Source organism: Stegodyphus dumicola, chromosome 8, assembly GCF_044657685.1.
Source record: "Stegodyphus dumicola isolate Sdum_Otavi_A_Nest chromosome 8, ASM4465768v1".
Taxonomy (NCBI): domain Eukaryota; kingdom Metazoa; phylum Arthropoda; class Arachnida; order Araneae; family Eresidae; genus Stegodyphus; species Stegodyphus dumicola.
This window is the reverse complement of record NC_140775.1, coordinates 109,743,366-109,764,982: the sequence shown is the minus strand read 5'-3', so window position 1 is coordinate 109,764,982 and position 21,617 is coordinate 109,743,366. Positions and strand designations below refer to the sequence as shown.

Genomic DNA, 21,617 nt, shown 5'->3' with positions numbered 1-21,617 from the left:
GTTCATGAAATCATACGTAATTCAGCACATGATAGAGTAAAACATGAAAAACTGATGCTAAAAAACATAGCAAAAAGAAGAATTAGTTTTCAAAACTATAACTGTCGAGCAGCAATTGTTTTGAATTCGAAAATAAATTAAATTAATACGATATAACAAGTAGGCTAACACCGGGAGTAGTTAACCCTAACCTTTCATGAATTTAAGTCACTATACGTATACATTACTGCATATGGTTTGTTTAGAGTTAAATATGGGATGGATTTTGAATGCTTTAATTTGATTTACTTCGCTTTATATATGTATATATATATATGTGTGTGTGAATATATAAAGAAAAAGCGGAGAAAGAAAAATTTCACATACCCATTTTTTACGTAAATTTTTCAAGGCAGTTGTTACAGCTGTTTCTTGAACAATTTTTATGCTTGCTGTTACTTCTGCAGTCCAGGCAACAAGCAGAGAAAGTGAGCAAATCTGGCCGGGCCAATTGTTCAACCATTTTAAATGTGCAAAGTTAATATCTTCTTTCTGAAGAACAGCTAACAAGATATGAAGACAGTTTGGTAAAAGGGTAGATAGGGTCAAATGCATCATTCTTTCTACATCTAACAACCATGATTCCTCTGGACCATCCAAATGTATAGGCTCAATGAATTTGACATATTCATGACATTTCGAATACATACCTACAGCAGCAATAATCATCTCCTGTTCATGCTGAAATTTTTAATTAAAGTTTATTATTTTTAATTAAATAATAAATACTGCCATTTTAATAGATGATATTAAGAAATCAATATGAAAAATTGCAAACAAATATTTAGCCATTTATACAAAGAAAATAAACTGAAATGCGAAAATATTAAATACAGCTCTCTACCCTAAGTTGCTACTTTGTGAAAATGAATGACATTGGATAATGAATGCATGACGTAATAGCTTGGAGAAGCCTTGAACAGTCTTGCTTCAGTGTAGATTTCCCAGGTACAGGCAGAGTCGTTCTAACGCCTAGACACTTTAAAAGGTACCCCACGGGCAGGGACCCCATGTTAATTCATTTTCATTCCATTTCCATTTCATGTCTGTAAGTAATTGTCGTAAAGGTCACACTCGTTTTTTCAGCGGCCCATAATATTATTATTAATGAATTTGACATAGTCAAAACATTTGGAATACATACTTACAGGAAGAATATCGTCTTCTGTTCATGCAGAAGATAAAAGTAAGTTTTTAATTAAAGTTTACTATCAAGAAGAATTAAATAATAAATACTGGTCTTACTGGTCTTTTACTCGATCATATTAAGAAATCAATATGAAAAATTCCAAATGAATACACTGAATACAGACTGTATGCATAAATTATCACAATTCATTTCACGCAGATCAAAAGTGCCAAAATGATGAGGTGGCAGCAATAACAGTATGACGGACTAAAGTAGCAAGAAGCAATTTCGAGCAAATATCAGTGGCATATGCAAATGATAGGCATATAAAGTTGGTGAAGGTGTGGTACCACCAGTACTTCAGAAGGATGGCAGTTACTGTTAACCGGAGAACAGGGGCTCCATTACCTAGCTGACATGATGTCTGCCTTACACGGATTAAAGCCCCTGCTTCCAGAAGCTATTTATTATGACTAAGCAGAATAAGTTTACAGTGGCATACAAGGCCTTCAAGAACACAAGAACATAAGTAACATAGTCATAATAGACCCTAAAGAAAGCATGTTACAAGTAGTACCTATAGCATTCAAACAATAAACCGAGTATACTTTCATAATTTGTACTGAAAATACGAAATACTTTCAAAACTGAGTCCAACTAATTTAAATAAAAACTATGGTACAAACAAAATATAATACATCCATTACTGCATTATACACAATTAATATCAATTAGATTCACAATTTCAAGAAGAACCATTCAATTTAGAAAAAAAAATGCATAAAGATAAACTAAGACAATAATAAACTGCCAAATAAAATTTTTTCATTCTGAATATGAATTCAGAATTAAGAACCAATAACTTTGATAACTGAACAATATTATCATAAAATACACTGAACCTGAGATATTATTACAATGCAAAACATAAATTTGGTTTAAAAACAAAACCACTCCAAGTAATATAAAACTCTACATCAGGTTTGCTGGCAACGCGATACAAATACAGTACAAGAATAATGCCAACATAAATATATGAAAAAATTCCGATTCCAAAAACCACATACATTCAAAAATAAATCAAACATTCAAAAATAAGTCAAAGAAAATTATTATAAAATACTGCCTTAAATGCACATTTTACAATAGAGAACTAAAGTAAAACCAATCAAATTCACAAAAACAGGTCAACTATTCAATTCAGAAAAGTGCAAAAAGATATACAAAATAATTATTCTAGATTAGGTTTGCTGGCATCGCTAAGACAAATGCAATACTAGAAAAATGCCGACACAAAATTTTACAGAATTTCAAAATCAAATACAAAATGCATTCAAGATTAAACTAAAGAAAATTAATATAAAATAACTATCATGAATGCAAATTTTTTATAATAGAATGCACAATTAATGCCTATCAAATTCACCAAAGTGAATCAATTCAATTACAAAAGAACGCATTAAAATATTCAAAATAATAAAATTGTCACAAAAATTTTCTGTTAAATTTAATTAACAATTACAAAACTGAACAAAATAATCATGATTTATATATGATTAAGAACGATTTCAGTACCATGCAACAAATACTATGTGCATCACAAATAAAACCGACTATTTGTACAATATAAGAAAGTAATAGGCTACAAGTAACCGTTACAATTTATAAGAGAATAGATGCATTCAATGTCAGATACGTCTGTTCTACGTAAAACCACTTCTAATTTTAAATCAGTAACATAAATAGTGGAAACAACAAAACTGAACAATAATAAGCATCAAACACACAAAGTTAAACAATTACCATTATACAGTAAAAATCTAACAGTCGCTGAAAGTCAATTACTCACTCCCAATAGAGATGATCTGAGAGAATTATTTACAGAAAAATTTAATTCCTGACAGAAAAGCATAATTTCCTTAAATTTCTTACTCTCACTAGAGTTTTTTAATATCATTTCAGCCCATTTTGGCCTGTGTTGATCTAACGGTTTATTCAAGTGAAGGTTTTTAGTAAATGGACAGTGAAAGATAAAGTGTTCAGGGTCTCCCAATTCCCCGCAAGAACAAAGCTCAGTCGTACGTAGTCCAAATCGAAAGAGATATGTATTAAAAGGTCCATGACCAGTGAAAAATTGAGTATAAAAATTCGATGTGCTTCTTTGACTGAGTGAAACTTTTGGAAAGAAAGAGAAGACTCGTCTTCCTGTGGAGTCATTAGTCCATCTTTCCTGCCATTTCACAAGCAGTGTATTTAAAGTCTCGCTCTTCAAGTGTAAAAAAGGCAATTTCGTTGGATTTTCAATTCCGTTGATATCATTAGCAGCCCATTTAGCTAAAGTATCTGCTTCTTCGTTGCCCAGTATGCCAACATGAGCTGGCACCCAGGTAAGAAGTGGTCTTTCAGATGAATTAAATCTTAGCAATTTCTCTTGAATAACTTGTACAATCGGATTTCTATTCGTAATGTCTGAGATAGCCTGCAAACTAGATAATGAATCACTGAAGATCTTAGTCTTGCCCGATAGATTTCTTTTAACATAAGTGAGAGCAGCGTTTATCGCTAAAAGTTCTGCCTGAAAAACAGTATTTCTGTTATCAAGCCTTCGAGTCCATGTATATACCTTTTGAGTATTGTTAAATACACAAAATGCACAACCTGTTCCACGTTCAGTTTTAGAACCATCTGTAAATAGAGCAATGTCATTGGCTACTGGAGCCGTATAGTATAAATTGACTGCAGATTTGAGTTTTAAAGAGGCAGGATGGCCAAGATTAGATGGAACCCGTAGTTCATAATCAGGATGGCAGTTACTCAAAGAAGGATATATTATATCAAATTATATCCAACTTTAACGCTGATAACACTCAAGCAATCAGTCAATATACTATACAGCAGTGGCCTCAAACTCAAATTTCATACAGACCGGATGAACAATCCAAAAACGGGCCACAACTGTTTTCTTAACAAAACGCTTTTTAACAAAATAAAAATATTTTATTAAACTAAATTTTAAATTTTAGTTAATAAATATTTATTAAAATACACTGAAGTGACAAAAGTCATGGGATACCTCCTAATATTTTGTCGGTTCTCCTTTTGCCCGGCGAAGTGCAGCAACTCGACGTGGCATGGACTCAACAAGTCGTTGGAAGTCCCCTGCAGGAATATTGAGCCATGCTGCCTCTATAGACGTCCATAATTGTGAAAGTGTTGACGGTGCAAGGTTTTGGGCACGAACTGACCTCTCGATGATGTCCCATAAATGTTCGATGGGATTCCTGTCGGGCGATCTAGGTAGCCATATCATTCGCTGGAATTGTCCAGAATGTTCTTCTAACCAATGGGGAACAATTGTGGCCCGGTGACATGGCGCATTGTCATCCATAAAAATCCCATCGCTGTTTGAGTACGTGAAGTCCATGAATGGCTGTAAGTGATCTCCAAGTAGCTGAAGGTATCTATTTCCAGTCAACGATCGGTTCAGTTGCACCAAAGGACCGAGTCCATGCCATGTAAAAACAGCCCAGACCATTATGGAACCACCACCAGCTTGATGGGTGTGGGGTCTGCGCCACACTCGAACCCTACCATCAGCTCTTACCAACTGAAATCGTGACTCATCTGACCAAGCCATGGTTTTCCATTCGTTTAGGGACCAACGGATATGTTCACGAACCCACGAGAGTCGCTGCAGGCGATGTCGTGCTGTCAGTAAAGGCACTCGAGTCGGTCTTCTGCTGGCATAGCCCAAGGAAGACAAATTTCGCCGCACTGTCCTATCGGACATGTCCCTCGTACGTTCCACGTTGATTTCCGCGGTTATTTGACGCAGTGTTGCTTGTCTGTGAATATTGATAACTCTACGCAGACGTCGCTGGTCTCGGTCGTTAAGTGCAGGTGGTCGGCCACTGCGCTGTCCATGGCGGGATGTTATGCCTGAAATTAGATACTCTCGGCACACTCTTGACACTGTGGATCTCGGAATTTTGAATTCCCTAACGATATCCGAAATGGAATGACCCATGCGTCTAGCTCCAACTACCATTCCGCGTTCAAAGTATGTTAATTCTCGTCGTGCGGCCATAATCACGTCAAAGCCTCTTCACATGAATAACTTGAACACAAATGAAAGCCCTGCCAAAGCACTTCACATTTATACATTTTCTACGCGATGCCATCTGTATACTTGCATATTGCTATCCCATGACTTTTTGTCACTTCAGTGTATATAGTAATGTGCGCGAGAGCAGAACTTGTGTGAACTGTTGCTTCACTGAATTTATTTGCATTTATTTTCTTCAATAATTTACAAAAAATGCTTCACTGGATTTATTTGCATTTATTTTCTTCAGTAATTTAAAAAATGCTTCACTGGATTAATTTGCTTCAGTATTAAAAAACAATCATTGGATATCGACCGTTAGCGAGCTGCCGTTGCTCGTCAGCACTCTAAGTAGGCTACAGTTCTCTGACGACCGGATATGCTGAGACGATCTAGCAGGAGTTCCTTCTTCTTACTGAGACATAACACGACCTCCAGTACAAAAACAAAAATAAAATCTGAAAACTTTCAGATTTCATATTACGCCCAAACGGGAATTTTTTTCATTTACAGGCACATACATGTTTCGAGAGCATTTCGGCTAACACCACATTGGGTTAAAAATATTTAAAAACAGCATATCTTTAAAATTTCTGATAGACAGTCTCGCGCGCTTGCGATAAAAGTGTTTTATTCCCTACAATGTTGCCACTGCTTGCTTTGAAATTGTTGAGTTTTTTAATGACAAATTCGTTAAAGTTTTACAATATATGAAATACTCAGTAAAACAAACTCCAAATTCGGGCTTCCAGGTGCCCATGCTTGCGTGGAGGACTATGTTATTCAAAATTCGATGAATGTAGGTACCTTTGGTTTTTCACAATGCGAGAAATATACATACATTTATGTAGATTCTTCATTATTTACTTTGTTTAAATACAGAGAAATGATATTTTGTGGCAACAATCTGAAAAGCGATACAGCCGTTTATAAGCGATAAGCAACGGAGGACGTGGGCACTGTCCCTTTAGCAAAAGGTTAATCGGTATAGCACCACGTCCACCTATATCTAGAGCCTAAAGAGGAATCACAAGACGCCACGCAAGCCGTTTATAGCAGTTCGACGCAAAATGTCGTTTCGAAACTAATAGCTCTTCTGGGCTAACGCCCATTTGGACTAAAACAAAATTGCTATTGTGAGCCAGGTTTCAGAAACTGTAACTTTCCCCCGTCAATTTGTCTTTTATATTTTTTCAAGTGCTTCTTTATGATTCGTTTCATAACGGCGACGTCAATTATGTTCTCTGGAACTGATATACCCTTACTACAAATAAAAGGTAACATTTTATAGCGAGGAACATCATAAAAGTATACAATTTTCCCATTTGTTTTGAAAAAGGTCCTTTTTCGTCCGCTTTTCTTCTTTCCTTTCTTAAAAATATGGCCTGCAGTTTAATCCCTTAAACTGATCAACCTTAAGAAAAAACAGCGATTTTTCTTTTTATTTAACAGCGATATGATTCAACAAGACGTATTTTCATATAAAAACAGCACTCAGAATTTTTGCGCAGCATTAAAAGATAAAGATTTGATATAATGTAGATCTAACAACCAGCACAAATAAATAGGTTTCTTTAAGCCGTACGTTTTTACCGCCGTGAGGAGTTCTTCCGCCCCACTTACAGATTTAGGCGTACAATATATGTCACTTGGCATAGAAGCGTACAGTGACAAAGACCCAACCTTTTAATTCTATCTCTTTTTTCTTCAATAACAGTAGAGCAGATAAGTTTAGTCCATATCCTCTACGTGTCAAAGAGTATAAGCATTGTATTTGCAACAAATGCATAATCGAAACGCATTCACCAACCACGTAAATTTGCTTCGGAAGCCGAATCCAGCCCGTGCGCCACCAGTTTGAGACAACTGCTATACAGCATTTGCTGCATCTTATGGGATATGGCAATCACTGACCAATATAGGTACCAGTGCTGGTAGCACTGTGTGGTCTACTTGAAAAAAGATCCTTATATTTATCCTGCGTTTTTTTCCCGTTTTGAGACAATGAAAGCATTTGTGTATGAAAGATATAGCACAAAACACAAGACTTTCAAGTCAAAAAAGAAACACTGTAAAAAATAAAAAGCTCTGATTATGAAAAGCACATAAAGGTAATTTTCCTAAAATGCAGAAGACTTGGATGATTTTTAAAGGAAATTGGCTCGTATTTACATTACGCATGGGGGAAACTATAAAAACTCGAATACACACAGCCCATTTATCGAGATCTGAACTCCACACGAGCTACCAGCATTCAGCATTTCTACGGCTCAGACACTAGAGAGTCTATAAATAATGGAAAATACCATCAGAAATGATAAAACTAAGTTCTTAATCACTAAGACAGCACATGCTATTACTATTGTTACGCCATACATTTTCCTTTTTCTATAGACAGTTTTATCTTATACTGACAATCTATGATAGTAATTTTTCCACTGCTCCGCAATATACAAACTTTTTTTTTAGTTAATCCATCCCATTGGAGAATTAATTGGGAGTTGTTGTTACGTATAGCTAGTATTACGTAGTTAGCTAGTTTAATGTATAATACAAATATAACTACCATATTTCTTCAGTTCCCAAGACGAACCTCTTAAGTTCAATATCAGTAATGAAACTTATTCCAAGAAAATTAAATAAATAAAATGGCATTTAATATGCCCGAAAAATATTTTTATAATACAAAATTCAGTTTACTAACTGCAATAGCACCTATCATCTAAGTATACTATTCATCACTTTCTTCAGAAACAAAATGAAAATCTGATTGTTTTGCGACACCCATTACCTGAATTTAATCATTATCAGATTACAGCATACTTATAGTCTGATTCTTGTGATCATCATTATCTGTTGCATATCTCGCAAGCAACCAGTGCATACTATTTTGTAAGCAATGCATTTTTTTAATGAACACGACCAGAACATGTACAGAATACCACAAAACATTCATTAGATACACATGCAAAGCACAGGAAAATCCAGCTGAGAATTTTTTAAATGTTTATATAAAGAAAAATGCATCTTAAAGAAATATGGTAATACTTAATTTTTTAAATTAATAAAAAATTTAACATAATACTTGTATAATACATGCCATTATTTTTTCCATTTTCTGAACAATCTCAAGTTTGTCTAAGTTATCGAACAACTTTTTTAAATGTCTCTGAACTTCCAGGGGACTATCTTGTCCAATGATTGATAATAAATCATCATTTGAGAGAAAATAGAGGCGTGGAAATGTACGTCGTTTGGACTCTAGGTAAGCTTCTAGACATTTCTCAACTTCTTCAGCTTTCCCATTCATGTCATAGAGTACTTCGAAGAAACCTATAAATGAAATTTAAGCAAACGAACGGTACATATTTGTCCCCTTTCTATAAAACATATATTTTTTTTTTCTATTTGCTCCCTTTCTAGCATTAAACGATACTACTGTATGGGCCTGAAAATAAAACAACACTGCATTTTTAAAGGTTTTTATACAAACATGGCACTGCATATTTGAAGATATTTTAAAAGTAAAACCAGGTTAGATACTGATCAAGCTTACACTGTAAGGATTATGTTAATTTTATTAACAGTTAAATTTTAAGTTCCTTTCCTGTCCACTTCTTAACTTCAACTTACTACTTCCGGCCAGAGCGTAGTTTTGGAATCACTCTGAATACTTAATGAGGAGGAGCGGTATTTAAAGCGCGAAGTCTATTTGCTGAGTGAGAGAGAATCAGAGTTTCTGATCTGCGCGCGTCTACCTTTTGGATACTCTCTCGCAAAGCTGTTATTACGCTCAGCCGTACTCAGGCCCTTGATAAGCTTCGTAGTCAAATAGAGTTAAGTGGCCAACTCGATTAGAATTTTGATAGCTTCGGCTATATCTCCTTAGTTAATCTTTGTTTTAGTTTATTTCTCAGTCTCTTAAGTTCAAGCCCAAGTGTCGGCTTTTATTGTACACTCCAAGACGGAGTTTGTTAAAACTTAATTGGAATAATAAAGTGTTAGTTACCCTTCCATCTTGTTTTTTCTTGTTACACGAACTTAAGCGATTATTCGCTAACTAGTTCTTAAGCTTCGTCACTTTCTACAGTAACTGAGAAATACACTAGTGAGGATCTTACATTTGGGGCTCGAAAAGTTTTCAACGGACCATGTCGTTAAAATCCGGAAGATTTACGTTGACTCCTCCCACCCTTCAGGTCCCTCAGACGTCCACGAATCCAATGGAAGGATTCGGGTTTATTTTGGAGGTGATGCGGGCCTCTAGAAAACCAGCAGTAACATTTGACGGCAAGGGCTCAGTTCTGACATTCCTGGAGCAACTAGACCTACATTTCACTTCGCATCCTGTGAACCAGCTGCAAAAGGTGACCATCGCTACTACAGCCTAAAAGGTCAAGCCCTCAGCTGGTATAACAGCATTGGAAAGTTCTCGTTGGGGGACTCAGGATCGAAATTGTACAGGTGGGAAAATTTCATGTCGGCATTATTGAAAGCATTTCCAGTCGTTAAAGGTCGTGCGAGGCTTGAATCAGAATTGTTTAGTAAATATCAAAGCAATTTCGATCAGTTGACGGAATTTATTCTACGAAAAATACAAATTGTACAGCTGGGAAAATTTCAAGTCGGCATTATTGAAAGCATTTCCAGTCGTTACATATCGTGCGAAGCTTGAATTAGAATTGTTTAGCAAATATCAAAGCAATTTCGATGAGTTGACGGAATTTATTCTACGAAAAATACAAATTTTTAATTTATTATACGGGAAAAGGCCCAATAATGAACTTATTGAAGTAATTCTACCCTGTACTACCGTCAGCTCAAGACTTCCGCGAATTCCGTAACCCGCAAACGCTAGATCTATTTCAGCTGGCGGTGAAGTTCCAAAGCCGGAGGAACTCAGAGAAAGCACGTGCGAACCAGTTTGGCTAACACTCAAGATTTACTCCTTAAAAGAAACAGCAAGTTCAGTATAATGCGTATCGGCAGATGGGAAAAAAGAAAAGTTCAATAACAGGAGCGCAGATAAAGCAAAGGGGGGCGGAAAGAAAAATCAGCGTAAAGAGGCGGCGGGTAACAGAATTTAAACGCAAACTGGTGATCGAAAAGGGGCAACGGTCACCGAGTGGGAAGGAAGACCCATCAAAATTCATTTAAATACAGTGGTGGTACAAAATCTAGCTATACCAGAGGTACAGATTCTGGTAAATAATGTACTAACCACTGCACTCCTGGACACAGGGGCTCAATGTTCATTCCTCTCAGAAGATTTTTACAAGAAGCATTTTCGTCGTTACAGACTGTTTAATGCCACGGGACAAAAAGTAATTGCCGCCCAAGGCAAGAAAAACCGCACTGTATGTTCAAATTAAAAATGAGGTGTTAATCAAAAGTTAATTTTCTAGTTGTGAAAAATTTACTCACGTCGATCATATTGGGGGTCGATTTTTTACGCGCATCCGGCGCAAATCTTAATTTCCAGAATTCTACGTTTCAGGTGCACATGGATCCAGTGGAAGACGATGAATTTTCCATGCCGGAAATGGGCTTAGACCACTTGAAGCGTGCAGGAAAAGAGAAGATTGAAAATTTGGTAAGAATATTTAATTCTTTGTTCAGTGATAAAGCTGGCTTTTGCCAAGTAGTTAACCATTCTATTAATACAGGCAATGCCCCTCCAGTGCGGTCAAAGCCCTATAGATATGATAAGGTGAAAGAAGCAATTATCGAAAAACATATTGAAAAGATGCTAGAAATTAAAATTACTGTGCCAAGCACCAGTCCTTACGATAGTCCGGTGATCCTTTGTAGAAAGAATGGGCTACCGCCTAAACACCCGGACCCGTAGTTTAGGACCGTTAGGTTTGCAGTTGATTATCGTAAACTTAACAGTATAACAAAATATCCCACGTATCCCCTACCAATAATTGACGAAATAATTAGAAAAATTCGTTTGACTAAGTTTATGACAACCCCTAGACCTAACGTCGGGTTATTTTCAAATCGCCGTAAAACCGGAAGATGTTGGAAAGACCGCATTTATAACAAAATCAGGCGTCTATGCCTTTTTAAGAATGCCATTTGGTTTTTTAAGCGGATCGCTGGCTACTTTTCAAAAAGTAATGGACATATAGTCTTGAGGCCAGTTTTAGGTAAAAGTACAATTATTTATCTTGATGACATAATAGTTACCAGTAAAACATTAGAGAACATTTGAAACATTTGGAAGAAGTTTTTGCCTTACTTAACGAGGCCGGTTTCAAAATACATGCAAGATAGTGCAAGTTCACAGCAAAGGAATTCCGATACCTTGGGTACAAAATTTCTAATAAGGGCACAGAGACTGATGACTCAAAAATAAAAGCAATTAAAAGTTATCCTTCCCCAAATATGGCTAAAAATTGTCTTCATTTTTGGGCTTATGTTCCTATTATAGAATGTTTATAAAGGATTTTGCGAAAATAGTTGAGCCTCTTCTAAAGCTAAAACGAAAGAAAAGCAGATTTTCTTTAACAGCCGAGGCGAGTACCGCTTTTGAACAGCTGAAGAATGCCCTAATTGATGCCCAGTCCTTAAATTCCTAGAAGGCAAACAAGGTCTAGAGATTGCAGCGGATGCATCCGATTATGCGGTTGGAGCGGTGCTTTCCCAAAATGAGCAACCTATAGCCTTCTTTTCGAAAACTTTGAATTCTACCGAGAGGAACTATTCCGCCACAGAGCGAGAAACGCTCGCTGTCTTATCAGCGGTTCAGACGTTTCGTGTCTACTTCGGGAAGTTCACCGATAACAGTCTACTCAGATCATGCGGCAGTGGGTCGCTTGTATTCAGGAAAAAATTGATCGCCTCGCCTGATACGATGGACTTTAAAATTACAAGAATTGAATTTAATTATAAAACACACGCCCGGAAAAGAAAATGTAGTTGCCGATGGCCTTTCACTAATAAAAATTGATGAAGAGGGAAATACAATTAAGTGTACTATGTTCACCTCAAGAGTTATTGAGTCTCGTGATACAATAGTTGAAGAATTGAGAAAGGACCCAGAATTTAAAGATATTTATGCATACCTGGAAGACCTTGAAAAGTTTTAGAAGAATTACATGATCTACCGTCCGCTGGTCATTTCGGAATTCGAAAAACAGAGGTTACGCGAAGGGGTTTATTTTCCGCAGTTACAAAGAATAGTTACGGCGTATATTAAGTCGTGGCATTTGTCCCAGTTAATAAATGATGTTAATTACAGCCCGGTCGGGTATTTAAAAAAACATAAAGACCACTTTCCCAAATGAAATAGTTGGCATAGATTTGCTTGGACCCTACCCTAGGACAAAAATAAATAAAAATAGATATTTATTAACAATTGTTGACCATTTTTCAAAATGGGTAGAAATAGTCATTCTTAAACGAGCTTCAGCTAAAAGCGTTTTTAGCAGATTCGTTTTTAAATAAATATATTTTAAAATACGGGGGCCCCACTAAAATTAATATCAGGTAACGGAAAACAGTTTGTTAGCAGTATATTTAAAAATCTGTGCACAGGATTTGGCATACGCCATCTAAAAATGGTACCATACAGACCGCAATCGAATATAGCGGAACGCGTAAATAAGAATATTGTAAAAATTATCATTGGATATGTGAAAAATTTTCATGACCGTTGGGATAGCTGTGTCAATGAGTTAGGTTTTGCCTTGAAAACAGCAAAGCATGATACTACGCAGAAGACCCCCGCGGAGTTATTTTTAGGAAGAAAAATCATAACGCCTTTGGATAAGCTGTTCATTGTACAGCAGAAACAAGAATTCAAGTTAAAGGACATTCAGAGAATTATAGATGAAGCAATTCATAATTCGGATCTAGCAAGAAAAAAACAAAAATTATACTACGATAGAAATAGAAGGCAGCTGGAGTATAAATTAGGAAAGAAAGTTTTAAAATTAAAACATTCTTTATCTTCTGCACCCGAAAACAGAGTTGCGAAGTTTGAGCCCAGGTTTGAAGGATCTTACATGGTCGAAAGAATAAGGGAAACCACGTTTTATTTAAAGGCCAAAAATGGCCAACAAGTGGTTGCAAATATCGATCAGTTAAAACCTTATTACAGCCGCATTGACTTTAAAATGTTGCAGGATTTATTACAGAATCCTAGAAGCCCGCCAGTTCAAAAGCACAGCTGGGGTTCCCCAACCTAAAAAAGGAAGCAGATCGAGCAATCTTCGACCAGGCGGATCCAATCAGGGAATGCTACAGGCGCACGAAAACGGAGGAGGTTAGCACCGACGGATCAATGAGCCAGAATCGAGGATTCTGCGAAAACACCAGTACCACCGGTTAGGAGAGTGATGCCTGCTGACAAGGTTCCAGTCAAGGAGAAATTTCAACGACGGGTGAAAGCCACGAGACGTAAAGCACAGTTTCTAGAGGCAACAACTACAAGGGAGGCCCAAGGAGGTTCAGGATGGAGAACGAAAAGCGTAAAAAGACCTGCGGAGACAGCTGTGCCTGACCAAGAAGTTAGAAGGTCCAAGCGAAGATTCAAAGACCTTGAAGAACGGATAGCCTTACCGGAGCTAAAAAGGAGATTGACGTTCCAAAATCCGCAGCCCTCCCGCAAGAGTTACAAATGCCTGGACAAGGGGCAAAAGAAGAAAAGAAATGACTGGAACGGCACAGAGCGTCAAACGGCGAGAAGAAAGCTGGAGATGATGAAGTACCCGACGTTTGAACAGTTCTCCCACATCAGAATGCAGGAATACAGAAAAGATAAGTGAAAATTTCCTTGCTTATTTTACTTTAAAAAACACATTTCAATTTATATCATCTTCTTCTAAGTTGCTAAAGATGTTTAGACTAGTTAAATTGCAGATAGCGAGAACTTGATTGTAAATATTCGCAATCATAGATTTTTATGTTAGCAATTTGGCGAATTTTTTGTAAAATTTTATAAAAATTTTTCTAGCTTTCGTCTAGCTTTAGAATTGTTGTAAAGTTGGCCCTAAAAACAGAACTTTAAAGTGAATTTAGTTAATTCAAAAGTTAGAAGTGTGTAGTTAACGTAAGAAGTTTTTCAGACTTAGTCTTAAACAAGGTCGTTTTGAGACCTTATTTTTCGAGTATTTAAAGTCTGGTCGGAAGCTATGTAAGAATTATGTTAATTTTATTAACAGTTAAATTTTAAGTTCCTTTCCTGTCCAATTCTTAACTTCAACTTACTACTTCCTGCCAGAATATAGTTTTGGAATCACTCTGCATACTTAATGAGGAGGAGCGGTATTTAAACCGCGAAGTCTACTTGCTGAGTGAGAAGAATCAGAGTTTCTGATTTGCGCCCGTCTGCCTTTTGGCCACTCTCTCTCAAAGCTGTTATTACGCTCGGCCGTACTCAGGCCCTTGATAAGCTTCGTAGACAAATAGAGTTAAGAGGCCAACTCGATTAGAATCTCTATAGCTTCGGCTATATCTCTTTAGTTAATCTTTGTTTTAGTTTATTTCTTAGTCTCTTAACCTTTTAACTGTCATGCCCGAGTAGTGTTCGAAAATGTCACGCCCGAGTATTACTTGGGGTAATTTTTTTTTGAGTGCATCGTATTGTTATACCCGAATATATATCGGGAGACGTTTATTTCGGCTTCATCTCTTTGTCAAACCCGACTGTATCTTGGAAAAAGTTAATGTGCGCTCAGTTCAATAGATGACAGCACTTTACTGAAGATTTCAAAGGTTAGAGGTTATTTGGTTCAAGGTGCATGGGATCTTTTTGTTATAAAATAGCGTCCAGTTCTTTGAAACGTTATATAGATGATTTAGATTCTTCAACCGAAGATGAAGGATGTGTGTTTGATGAGCAGTATTCATGATACTTCCATGGTCAGCCTCAAAAATAAAAAATGGAGATATACTCAAGCCGAAGATTGTTTCTAATTACGGTCTAACTATGGGTGGTGTAGATCGCTGTGATCAGGAAATATCCTTTCATCCAACAATCCGAAAACGTCAGATAAAATATTATAAAAAGATATTTTTACATTTACTAGACAAGGTACTCTGGAACTCATATTTGCTCTATAAAAATGCAGTTGGGAAACGTATTACATTTTTAGAATTTCGAATCCAAGTTGTAGAAGAGCTTTTACATAAATATGATGATGCAGCTTCTGGACAAAAGAATGTTGGCAGACCACCTACAATAGATAACCCTGCCCGTCTTACTGAACGACATTTTATATCCCATTTTCCTCCTATTCCTGCGAAACGTGAGCCTACAAGACAGTGCAAAGTGTGTTGTTCGAAAAAGGATAAAAATGGGGAAAAGATAAGGAAGGAATCACGATTCTGGCGTAGTGATTGTGGAGTTGGTTTGTGCTTGGAAAAGTGTTTCCAGTTGTATCACATAAGACTGAATTACTGAACTACTAATAGGTATTCATTTATATTTATTTATGTTTTAGAAAATAGTTAATTTTTTTTTATTTTTAGAAAATAATGCTCCACTAGAAGCGAACTTTGCAACTGCCATGTTGAGTGACAGCTGCCTCAAAGAAAATATGCAGTGGCTACAAAACTTTAAAAATTTTACCCATGTACGTCAAAATATCAATTTTTAACTACTTAAGTATATTTTATTTTGTACTAAACATTTCGTTTTTGCAATAAAAAAATTTGACAATTTGTGTACCCAAATCATCAAAATAACTTGAAAGTTAAAGGGTTAAGTTCAAGCCCAAGTATCGGCTTTTATTGTACACTCCAAGACCGAGTTTTGTTAAATCTTATTGGAATAATAAAGGGTTAGTTATCCTTCCATCTTGTTGTTTCTTGTTACACGAACTTAAGCGATTATTCGCTCACTAGTTCTTAAGATTCGTCACTTTCTACAGTAACTGAGAAATACACTAATGAGAATCTTACAACATATATTAACTTCATGCACTGAAAGCTTCTGGAAGAAAGATAACTAAATCAACTAAATAACCACAGTAAAAAGAAGAAACTTAAAAATAAAAATATAAAAATATATATATATATATATATATATATATAGTTTTCAAATGTTAAGTTGCCAGTTGCCTGCATACATGCCTGTTTTTCAGAAAGGTTTTTTAAAAGGGAAAAAATATTTCATGCCAATAGGATGTATTATTATCTAATGAAATGCTACAGAAATCAGAATTTAAAAAAATATAAGAATATGATTTTTATTGAACAGCTCAGTTCCCAATTGGAAAAATACAGTTAAATTGAAAAATATTCTCAAAATTACCAAGCTCCGATGAACAAGCAAAACTAGATATAAATTAAAAACAGAAATATAAATTACTCCACAAGATGTAAAAGAGAAATAATTATTTGGAGAAATACTTGTTTGTGGAGAAGAATCTAATTAACCCTTCACAAAAATAGGTTATTCAAATTTCTAATGCCGTTTCTAGGAAAAATGATAACATTTTATAAACCATTACTTTTTCTAGAAAGTAAAGTAAAATTATATTAAAAGGATTGCTAATCATGACTTTAAAATCGCTCAAGTTTACAGTTTGCTGTATCTAGGTCTTTTGGATCATACATATATTTTGCTAGTTCTTACTTTTTTAACTTGTATTAATTTGCAATGATGAATTGAAACAAATAAAAATGGAACATATTAACTACTGAAATAAAACTGAAGGTGATAGATCATCGGCACTAAATATTCAACACTTGGTACTTAGCGATTTTCGTTTAACAATTAGAAATATTATAAAAAATTCCTGAATATTATCAAGAAATTTCGAAAGATAATTTGGGTGGTGTTTTGCTCCCCAAATTGTTCCAAAAATATCGAATTTTTCCAAAACAAGCAATGTTCACATGGCATAGGAGATGTTTTTTTCAGTGTCAATCCTTAAAATGCATTATACCCAATGATGATGAAACATTTTAATGTAGAAAAGCTACATTCAAAGAAGGTCAAGGGAATACTGCTTAAAAGGTAAAGTTATAATGGAAATCTACATAATTTCGACCAAGCTGGTAAAAAAAGAAACGATGTCAGAGTCAGTGAAAACGTAACGTAATATTGCCTGTTTCGCTTAGTTATAGCGCAGATGTGTCAAATTCAGCATACCTTAGAGCACCAAATAGTCAAGATTTTCAATAGTGCGGGCCATAAGAAGGAAAAACTCTTTTTGTGCTTGATCAAAAAAGGTGAGTAAACACATAAAATCTTACCTAATACTGTAGTTCTCCTCATAAAATAGAAAGAGCAGATGGGAATCCTGGTAATAGATGGATACCTATTCCTTAAATTAGTTTTAAGAATCTTTTCCTGAAAATCCTTTCCCTGAAACTAGTTTTAAGAAATGTCTCGAGATATGCTGCTCGCAGTAGTAATTTTCAGATATCAGAGGAATATCTGTTGACTTAGATCTCGTGCGGGATTAGTTCCTTTTCATAAATGAGAAAAGTTGTTCAAGCTGATACTACTGATCATAGAGAAAAACATGCAGGCGCGTATTTTCAAAATTCAGGGATATCCACTTCACTGAAGTTTCTCTCTAGAATCGCACTAAATTTCTACTAGTCGCACCAAATTGTATTCCACCTATAAATGGGCTGGAACTTTCTGAACGCCAGTTGAGAAATTACTTTTGCAAAGATACGACGCCAAGAGTCCTTTTTAGCATCCAATGTTGTACACTGCGGGGAGAAAAAAAAAAAAAAAAAGGGAGGGCGAATTCTATATCTCTATTTCTACTGGGTCGATTGACAAAATTCAAATTGCGTTTTTCACGTCTCGAAAGCGCGGTTTAGGATATATATTAGATTTATATATAGCACTATTCTAACATAGGTATTTTGACACGAAATCGCGGACTTTTTCTGAAATAACAACCGATTTGTTTTACATATTTCAATTCTACGACTCAAATTATGCTAAACTCCCAAGTTTTGTAAAAATCGTCCGAGTAGTTTTTAAAAAATTAGCTTTCAAAATTTTAGCTCCTCATCAATGTTATTTGAGTTTCGTGTACTTTTATTAATATCTCTTTTTTTAATTAAGACAAAATAACACGCCGAATAAATACTAATTCAGAAGTCAAACAACAAATATCAGCGTTATATTTACAAAATTTTCACAGGACTAGTTTCGATGGTTTTACCGAACCACCATCCTCAGCTACAAAACTGCAAATGAACAAGATAGGAAATAATGATTAGATAAGATAAGAAAGACTGGACAAGAATAAGCAAGTGGCGCCATCTGTTGGTGAAACCAGAACTTAAACATAATTTCTTTAAAGGCCGAAGGCAAAGTTGGATTGGAATTAGGATCGTTAATTAGAACAGAAAGATTTTTATGAATGTGAAATGCCTCTAGAAAATCCAGTTCTCCAATGGAAGATGTTTTTTGAATAATTTTGGCAGCAGAAAAATTCAAAGTGTGATTTTCGGACCAACAATGTTGAGCAACAAAAGACTTCTGTGTTTCCTTTTTTCTAACATATGCCTCATGTTCCTTGACGCGAAATTTTAAGGCTCTCTTAGTTTGGCAAATGTAAATAAAACCACACTGGCAAGGAATCCTATAAATACCCCAGGAATTCATATCCGGAATGGGGTCCTTGAGTATGGAACTCGGAATTTTACTGATGGAAGAATAAACAACACGAAAGTTAAATTTCTGCAAAATATGTGCAACTTTATAGCTAATTGATGGAAAGAAGGGAATAACAACAGAGTTTTTATAATCTCCTAAAACAAGAGTCTGCCTTTTAGTGCCCCAAACAGACTTATTTTTTGCTTTCTTTTTTGCACGTGGTGTGGCCGCCATTTTGTGACTGCATGGGTTTCGGTAAGTACTTTTTTGCAATTTTCAAGTTGTGTTTATGTTTTGTATATTTGGATATTGTTCTTTGCTTGTATGATTTCATGCATTTTGCTTACAAACGTTTTGTTTTCTATTCATTTCAGTGAGGGATTTTTCTGCTGTTTTGTGTGTGCTTTATTATTGCTTAGTTAATTTAGTTTGATTTTCTGCTTTGTTTTTCATGCCTTCATCCGTTAATCGTTTCACTAAATTACGCCTGAAACGGCAAAAATTCCTGAATCATCTTGACTTTTTACTTAAATGTAAATGTAAAAAATTGATCAACAATTTTATTCAAATCAAATCTAATCAAAAACCTTCGAGTCGCGTTTCAAGAATTCTGTTAAATTGCAAGCTTGCCTTACTTCAGTCCATCATAAGGGATACACGTCAACAATTGTCTAAAATTGAGCATGAACTCCATAAGCTTCATCTGGAACTCGCTAAATCATATCCAAAATTTATTGCCCTTGAACAAAAGTCTTGGTCTAGAACGGAGAATGCAGTTAACCGTCATAAAAACACCCTTGCAGTTAAATTCGAAAAACTTCTTTTACAGTCTTCCCGTTCAAGTGGTTCAAAAAATCTTCCCATTGTAAACATCAAGCCAATAGTTAATATTTCTAATGTCAGACTTTCAGAAGAACAAGAGAGAATTCTAAAATATAATTTTAACTTCTCACAAACCTGTAAACCCTCGATTCCAAAGATTTTGGCTCCTATCGAAAAAGCTTTCAAGTTCAGTAAAGTTTCAGATTCACAGAAAGAAATGATTAGGCATCTTATCGCTCATAATGTGAAATTCAATAATAAACCTTTGAAACCAAATCTAACTGCGAGAGAAAGAGCTACAATGCGCGAAATTCATTCTAACCCGGATATTATCATTTCAAAGGCCGACAAAGGTGGCCAGATAGTCGTCATGGATAAGAACACTTACATCGATGGTGTCACTAAACTCTTAAACGAAGGACCATATAATCCGATCCCTAAAGATCCTTCACCTTCGGACTTATCCAAAAAATAAAAACTGCGATCAAATCTTCGCAAATCATTTCAAGCAACTTAAAACATTCGCTTATCCCATCTGTTGCGAATTGTGCCAGATTATATGCTCTTCCCAAAATTCATAAAAGCGGTATTCCTTTCCGCCCTATTGTATCAAATTTAGGTACTGCCTCGTATCCTTTAGCTAAATATTTAGTTTCTAGATTTTCCACTCTATTAGACAATAACATTTACACCATAAAAAATTCAATAGAGTTTGTAAAAAAGGTTAAAACATTTCTCCTAGTAATTGACTCATGGTTTCTTTTTGATGTAAAATCATTATTCACCAATGTCCCAGTGGAGGGTGCATTAAGATGTCTAGAAACCAGACTTCGCGAATTTCATTTCTCTTGCATCGAAATTGATGAGCTAATTTCTCTCACTCAACTCTGTTTGAAACAAACACATTTTGATTTCCAAAATAAATATTACAAGCGAACTGAGAGATTAGCCATGGGAAGCCCCCTCAGTCCCATCCTGGTTGATATCTACATGCATTATTATGAATCAAAATTGTTTGAAACTGTAAACTTCCCGGCATGGTTCCGCTACGTAGACAATACTTTTACCCTGTTTGAAGGTAATAAAGATGATTTAAATAAAGTTCTTTCAACAATGAATTCTATTGATCCTGCTATTCAATTCACTTTTGAACTTGAGACTTGCAATTCTCTTCCGTTTCTCGACATTCTGGTCACACGTAATACATCCAACTTCAGTACTACGGTTTACCGTAAACCTTCATCGGTTTGCCTTCCACCACAGTTTAAATCATGTCATCCGACTAAACAAAAGTTAGCTTCATTTTATTCCTATGTTTTCCGTGCTCTTCAAGTTTGCTCCTCCAAACTAGCCCTTGATGAAGAACTAAATTATTTAAAAGCAATAGCTATTGACAGGGGCTTTTCACCCAACATTATTAATCAAGCAGTTAAAAAATTCTCATCTCAACACACTAAAAGGCACACTCTTGTTTTAGGAGATTATAAAAACTCTGTTGTCATTCCCTTCTTTCCATCAATTAGCTATAAAGTTGCACATATTTTGCAGAAACTTAACTTTCAAGTTGTTTTTTCTTCCATCAATAAAATTCCGAGTTCCATACTCAAGGACCCCATTCCGGATATGAATTCCTGGGGTATTTATAGGATACCTTGCCACTGGGGTTTAATTTACATTGGCCAAACTAAGAGACCCTTAAAATTTCGCGTCAAGGAACATGAGGCATATGTTAGAAAAAAGGAAACACAGAAGTCTTCTGTTGCTCAACATTGTTGGTCCGAAAATCACACTTTCAATTTTTCTGCTGCTAAAATTATTCAAAAAAATCTTCCATTGGAGAACTGGATTTTCTAGAGGCATTTCACATTCATAAAAATCTTTCTGTTCTAGTTAACGATCCTAATTCCAATCCAACTTTGCCTTCGGCCTTTAAAGAAATTATG

General features: G+C 35.5%; 2 protein-coding genes across 7 annotated transcripts in view; both read right to left on the bottom strand.

Moving 5' to 3' along the window:
* LOC118183304 (dynein axonemal heavy chain 2-like) overlaps window positions 1-1,087 on the bottom strand; it is a 405,957-nt gene extending 404,870 nt beyond the window's left edge. For 2 of the 6 annotated variants that reach the window (XM_085822261.1, XM_085822260.1), the window contains exon 1: window positions 367-1,086. In XM_085822261.1, coding sequence (XP_085678387.1) covers window positions 367-708 — 342 coding nt within the window. In that variant the 5' untranslated portion in view covers window positions 709-1,086. Of the gene's footprint in view, window positions 1-366 lie in introns of all 6 variants that reach the window. The other 4 variants (XM_085822262.1, XM_085822259.1, XM_085822257.1 and 1 more) reach the window with 4 other exon arrangements.
* Window positions 1,088-8,346: 7,259 nt separating this feature from the next.
* The window catches only part of LOC118195740 (dynein axonemal heavy chain 2-like), a 62,898-nt gene continuing 49,627 nt past the window's right edge, over window positions 8,347-21,617 (bottom strand). The window contains exon 9 of the mRNA XM_085823014.1: window positions 8,347-8,606. Within this exon, the coding sequence (XP_085679140.1) occupies window positions 8,347-8,606 (260 nt within the window). The remainder of the gene's footprint in view (window positions 8,607-21,617) is intronic.